This window comes from Suricata suricatta, chromosome 15 (genome assembly GCF_006229205.1).
Source record: "Suricata suricatta isolate VVHF042 chromosome 15, meerkat_22Aug2017_6uvM2_HiC, whole genome shotgun sequence".
Lineage (NCBI taxonomy): Eukaryota > Metazoa > Chordata > Mammalia > Carnivora > Herpestidae > Suricata > Suricata suricatta.
The window spans coordinates 32938282-32945701 of NC_043714.1; the positions used below are offsets into that span (position 1 = coordinate 32938282).

Consider the following 7420-nt stretch of genomic DNA (forward strand, 5'->3'; position numbering starts at 1 on the left):
ATGACAACAAAAGTCTTTCTCTTCTCATCCTCATGAGGTACTGCGATACCCATGTAACCAACAAAAGTCACAAAGTTGGTAGGTACCACTTTATAAAGTCAGGATTATATGTGGACTGGTAATTGTAGCAGGAGACTAAGTCTACTGGGTAGTCTTCACATTTCTAATATTTTTTGTTTCAACATTATTGAGGTATAATTGACACATAAAGTTTAAGATATTTAAAATGTATATCATGGTGATTTGATATATGTATATATACATTATGAAGGAATCCCCCTATCTAGTTATCATTCCCATCCCCTCACATATTTATGTTTTTGTGTGTATGAGAGAACATTTAAGTTCTGCTCTTTTAGCCTATGACAATTATACAGTACAGTGTTGTCAACTGCAGTTGGCATGTTATACATGAATCTTCAGAATATATTCATCTTATAGTTAAAAGTTTGTACCCTTTTACCAAGCTCTCCTTCTTTCTCCGACCCTCCGTCCAGTCAACAACTTTTCTACTATCAGTTTGATTATTTTTTTATATTTCACAGATAAATGATATCATACAGTATTTGTCTTCCTCTGTCTGACTTATCTCACTTAGCTTAATGCCCTCGAGGTCCATCCATGTTGTCACAAATAACAGGATTTTCTTCTCTTTCATGGCTGAATAATATTCCATTGTATATACATACCACATTTTCTTTATCCACTTGCCTGTTGATGGATGGTTAAGTTGTTTCCATGTCTTGGCTATTATGAATAATACTGAAGTGAATATGGGAGTGCATATATCCCTTTGATATCTTGTTTTTATTTCCTTGGGCTATATACCTGGAGGTGAGATCACCAATCATGTGGTAGTTCTGCTTTTAATTTTGTGAGGAATTTCTATATTGTTCATCAGAGTGATTGAACCAATTCATATCCCCACCAAGGATGCTCAAAGATTTACTTTTCTTCATATCTTTGCAAAACTTGTTAACCCTTGTATTTTTGATGATAGCTACTCTAACAGGTGTGTGGTGATATCCCACTGAAGTTTTGATTTGCTTTCCTAATGATTAGTGATGTTTGGTATCTTATCATATGGCTATTGTACATGCTATATCTCCTTTGGAAAAATGTCTATTCAGTTCCCCTGCTCTTTTTTAATCTGATTAGTTTTTTATTATTGAGTTCTTCTTTATAATTTTGAATATTTGATCATACATTTGATTTGCAAAGAAATAAAAGGCATCTAAGTTGCAAAAGAAAACTAAAATTACCTCTATCTGCAGATACAATGACATATACAGAAAACCCTAAAGACTCCACCAAAAAACTGTTAGAAATAATAAACAAATTCAGTAAATTTGTAAGATGCAAAATCAGTATATAAAACTCAGATGCATTTGCATACACTAATAATGAACTATCAGAAACATGTCATTTATAATTACATTGAAAGGAATAGAATACCTAGAAATAAACTAAGGACCTGAAAGAGCTGTACACTGAAAATGATAAGACATCGATAGAAAAAAAAAAACTGCAGAAAATACAAATAATTGGAGAGCTATTCCTGCATTTAAACTAGAAGAATTAAAATTGTTAAAATGTCTATGTTACCCAAAGGAATCTACAGACTCAATGCAATTCTTATCAAAATTCCAGTAGCATTTTCACAGAAATAGACCAAACAGTCTCAAAATATATGAAAGATCCCAAATAATCAAGACAATCTTTGAGAGAAAGAACAAAGCATCACACTTCTTGATTTCATACTATTTCATGAAATGATAATAATCAAAACGGTAGATGTTGATATTAAAACAGACACACAGATTAATAAAACAGAATAGAGGGCCTAGAGATAAGCCTGCATGTATATGCTCAGTTAATTTATGACAAAGGAGACAAGAATATACAATGAGGAAAAGACAGGCTTTTCAATAAACGGTGTAGGGAAAACTAGACAGTCACATGTAAAAACCATGAACCTCAACCACTATCTTACACCATACCTAGTAATCAACACAGAATAAAGACTTTACATAAGATCTGAACCATGAAATTCCTAGAAGAAATAAAGGGTAAGCTCCTTGAGTCAATCTTTACAATGATATTTTGGATTTGACAACAAAAACCAAGACAACCTAAACAACATAAATAAGTGGACTATATCTAAGTAAAAAGCTTCTGCACAGTCAAGGAAACCATCAACAAAATGAAAAGCCAACCTATAAAATGGGAGAAAATATTTGCAAATCAAGTAAATTTCATAACAAAACCTTGTAATGCAAGAAAGGTGTATGTGGGATTCACAAACATCTATTAAAGAATCTACATATTTTAGTGAACTCACACATAGAGGCATATATATAGCTATAATATTATGCAGACGTTTGTGTGTTTTAATTTTGTCCTGATCGCTATGCACTTGATACATTTGCCTCACATATTTCAAAGATAAAAAAACATAGGCTAAGTTTATAAAAAAGCTAATTTCCTGAAGAAAAAAATCATTTGCCCCCTGATGATCACTGCTTTTTCCCATCTTTGTCTACATGAGCTTAATGTTATTCTTGAGAATCCAAACCCATCAACTGCCTTGCTCTCCTACCCTTTCCCATATTTATCTGAAGGTGAAACTAGTCGTCATAGCTGGACCACTTCTCTGATACTGAGCTTGACCATTTTTCAACTGCTGCTTTTGATAAAAGACATAATCATCTGGGAGATATAAATGCAGTTTCTGGAGAGAGCTAAGTCCTTCTGAGAATGATTGCCTGGTGGGCCAAGTTCTGTCATCAAAACCTGACAGGCTGTTCACACTGGAATACGTGTTTAAGGGTGTGGGAATATGCAGACAGATTTTATCCTCTGTGTTTAACTTGGCAGTCTTTGTCCTCACTGTTCCTTGCATTGTTTAATGGCAATGACATCTTCTTACATGATTCGCATGACTAGGTTTTTAATAGAGAAACCTGCTGGTTTTCATAAGATTTGGGAAGACGAGGATGGATAGAGAGGCTGTTAAAAAGTTTTGCAAACCAGGCAATAAGTTTAAAAAGCTCTATGTCCAGTGCAAATGAAGAAGTGCTGAAATGTGTTCAAATTAATTTTCTAGTGCAATGGAAAAAATACAAGCACTGTAATATCAGCTTCTGCAGTTTCTTTTTTAGCTCTCCAGAATTTCTCTTTTTAATTTACTGTCCACTAAACTCATTAATTCTAATTCCTTTCTCACCGTTGTCACTAAACATGGTCATGTTACCCAGAAAAGAAAAAATACTGTAAAAGAGAATCACTTTCTGATACATGCGACAACACAAATGAAGCTTGGAGACATTATGCTAATTGAAATAAGCTAGACACAAAAGGACATCAATATTGCCTGATTCCATTTATATAAAGTGCCTGGAATAGTGAAATTTTGTCTTAGACTTACAGAGATAGAAGGTAGAATAGTGGGTACCTGGGGCTTGAGGGTAAGCAGAATAGGAAGATATTGTTTGATGGTTGCAGTTTCAGTTTGAGATGATAAAAAAACTTTTGGGGATGGATACTGGTGATAGTTATATAATAACGTCAAGGTACTTAATGCTACTGAACTGTACACTTAAGAGGGTTAAAATGGTAAATAAAATGTTATATATATTATGCCTATATTGAGAAAAGAGAGAATAAAGACATAAAACAAATGAAAACATTTTAGACTATATTCTTATTCCTTAACTTTTTAGGAAGGTAAATTTAAAAAAATTTTTCCATCTTCTCTGTCTTTGTTAATGAAAACTTAATGACCTAAATTGAATAAGTAGTAACACCCTTTATTATTGCCAAGCCTACTATAAAAGCAACCAATAAATCAACAAAATGTAGCTTTGAATATTCTTAAGACTTTACCCTTTACATAACATACATCTAACAAAATAAATTGGTAAGAATAAAAAGACCAAAATGAATGCTGCTAGAACCCAATTTTCCAACTCCCAGCTCCACTGTGTTATAATTGGGTTTAATGGGAAATATTTATGATCAATCAGAGAAAGAAGATACAGAGAATGGTTTCCATGTGGTTGGTGGACACTGAAAGAATAGAGGGGTATTTGAAGAGCTTCTTGAAATATTTCCAAAGAAATAGGAATTTTACATGTTCCACAAGATGGAGGATGTATGCCAGCTCCCCCACTTGTCCCCACTGAGATGGCATTCTTCAGAGAGAACAGTTGTGTGGTGACCAGGAAAGGGTCGACCACAGCATTGTCTCACAAGTGTCAGCATCACCCAGTGGGCTTAAAGCACAGCATGCCACTTGTGACCATGCAGGGAGATCAGACATTCTTCTTCAAAGGCTAAATTTATTAGACCCAAACACGTACACTATTCTGAATAGAATGGAAGTGACATCTGAGTGCCATAAGTCCAGAGTGTGAATTTTTGGAGTTTTAGATTAAATCTAACTTAGAAAAATAATTGTTACTTTTTTCTACTCAATGGTAGATTAAATTTAGGGCCAATGAATGAGTTTACTTTTTCCTGAAAAAACAACAACAACAACATGTTATTAAATGTATGCTCTATCTTATCATCAGTGGTGTCTAACAGTACTCTGAGAAGTAGATTTATTTTATTTGGAAATAGGAGCCACAAAATTTACAAAATCCCATCTTAAGTTAGTAGCTTGCAAAGTCATATGTTTAGTGCTAAAATGCAGTAACTCCTTATTTAAAAAGTATTTTTATTTTGGTTTTATTTTCTCTTTGTCCTCTGAATTGTCTTTTACCTGGCTTTATTGGTCTTCCTTGCTTTCAATTTTTTATTGTGACACAAACATAAAGCAACTTGACACTGATTTCCATTAAAATATTATATCTGTTGGTATCTGCTTCTAGCAACAAAGATTTCTATGATTTATATTTTCCATATCTATATATTTCTCTGACACTCTGCTATACTTTTAGTCAACATTCTTCCTTTTTACTTTTCAATCATTATCAGATCATAAGATTGGAGTTTTTTTAACTATTAACATAAAAAAATAATGCTATATTTAGTACTTTTATTTTTGTTGTAACATAAAAAAAAAACTGAATTGGATTCAAATCTGGGCTTTACCACTTTTGAGCTCTTTGACTCATAGGTTGTTTAACATCTCCAAGCCTTAATTTGGGATTTCTCAATCTATGGAACACTTTTTCCCTATGTTCCATATGTTCAGATCTCAATGAAACAATTCATAGGATAGCATATATTTCTTATTTTTACTATCAATCTATATATTAGTGTCGCTTGCTACCTTCAACATTAATGGAAAAATTAATATAAATATATCCTGACTAATTTGGATTATGACTTTTTATTATCTGTTTACTTCCTAGAGATTCATTCTCTGTTTCTAATTAGTACTATTTCAATTACCCAACTTTTATGAAAAAAATTAATGACTTTAATATGTAATTTTTTCTTTGTACCAATTGACTGGAAAATAATCATAGGATGTTAAGTGGGAATAACAGTTTTTTAGTCCTTCACAAGAAGAAATGTGTGCACACAATAGTATAAGCATCTGAGCTAAACCAAAAACAAACAAAATGTTATGCTACAACAATAGGTACCACATTTAATTTCTGAGGCTCAATAATGTTTCAGTTTTACTATATGATCTTTCAAATTAAATTAATGTCAACTTGAATATTATAAATTGCACAGCTGCTTTATGGATATTTGAATAATAGCTATAAAATATTCATGTCCCAAGAATCTAATTTTATCATTATATATATTTAAGCAACATGTTATGTAATTATTCACATCAGTCCTGAAAGTCAACTAAAATTGTTTATTAAAATTACCTTAGTGTCCTTCTCTAAAAACCAACCAAACATTCTCGATCTTTCAGGGTTGTCGTGAGAGTTAATGAGACATAATAGGCAGTGAACACAAATGCATTCCCCTTACTTACTTATAAATATCACTTACTCCCCATGGCTTTTATTTATTCTGTTTTCATAAGTAAAGTCAATATGAATAAAACCAAATGTAGAATTAGATGTTTTTAAAATATTAATGCTGTGCTCCAGATTATGCCAAGTTTTGGCATGGTACCAGTGACCCCCCAAGCCCTCAGTGACTCACAGCAACAAAGGTTTATTTCTTACCTACTTGCCCTGCAGAGGTTGTCTGCATGGCTGCTTTTCACTTGGCCTCAGTGTTGCTCTCACATGGAACAAAAAAGGCTCCATGTAAGAAACACTCGGTGGTGTCTGAAGCTTCCTCTTGGGAATGGGACACCTCCTGTCTTCTCTCTCTGTATTGAGCAAAGCAAATTACATGGCCACTTCTGTCGTCTGAGAAGTCTAACCCTCTCCTAAGGAGGGACACCACAGAGAGTTACTCATGAAGGGATTTTAAAGACAGGCATAAAATACTTACATGATAATATAAGCTATTCCATTTTCTGTAAGAATATATTATCTTGGCAAATGAAAATAATGGGGCATATCATTCCTTGCTATCTGCCTTCTAGCAGTAATGGGAGAATAAACTAAATGACAATACATAGAATTTAAGGATCTCAGAAAAAAACATGTTTTATAAATTAAAAGTTATAATATCTCCTCAAATCTTTTTTAAACTTAAATATATAGCCCCATTAAGAAATAATGTATAGATATGAATATTGAGTTTTATTTAACAGAAAATTGTGTATAAAATATATTTTTATATATTTGCTTAGGTAAAATTCTATCTTTAAAGTTTTTTTAAAAAGCTATTTTTGTTGTATGAGTTTTACTGTATGAATTTCTATGGAATTCATACTATTCATTATACTATAAGTTTCAAAGATTAGGGATGATAAGATTAATTACTTTTAATAATCTTTTCTTTCTAGGATAAAACAATGAAAAACTCCTTGTATTATAATGGAATTATTCCAGGCTTTGGAAAATGGGACCATCGCTGGACCAGCATTCCTAGGAATCTCAAGAATACTCTAATCAGTTATTAAAAATGTCAACTCGTAGGAAATGGGGATTTCAGCATGGATTATTAATTGCTTTTGTTACTAACTTGGAATCACTATAATGGTCTGTCTAGTTACCTTACAATTCTATTTCTTCCTGCAGACCAGCTTCCTACTAATTAGTTGGTATAAATTCCTACTAATATATTTATATTGGACAACTGAATTTCTTTTTTATTCTTTTTTTTTTTTGCTAATTTCTATTTATTAGGGTCCTGTAACATAAAAGGAGATAATATCTTCCAAACAGTTTTTAGAGGACCAAAATTTTTAAAATAAAATTTCTGACATCTGAGTCCTAAATTAGCATATTTAAATTACATACCATGCTTTAGTTCATTAAATAAGTATAAAACAAACAAAAATGGGAAGCTTAGTTTTGCTTTTTAAAGCCTATGAAATAATAGTTTTATT

At 32.2% G+C, this 7420-nt stretch overlaps 1 protein-coding gene across 1 annotated transcript in view; it reads left to right on the forward strand.

Moving 5' to 3' along the window:
• Positions 1-7172, forward strand: part of LOC115279492 (cyclic nucleotide-binding domain-containing protein 1-like) — a 242790-nt gene extending 235618 nt beyond the window's left edge. Inside the window, exon 10 of the mRNA XM_029924032.1 lies at positions 6875-7172. Within this exon, the coding sequence (XP_029779892.1) occupies positions 6875-6991 (117 nt within the window). The 3' untranslated portion in view covers positions 6992-7172. The remainder of the gene's footprint in view (positions 1-6874) is intronic.
• The last annotated feature ends 248 nt before the right edge of the window (positions 7173-7420 follow it).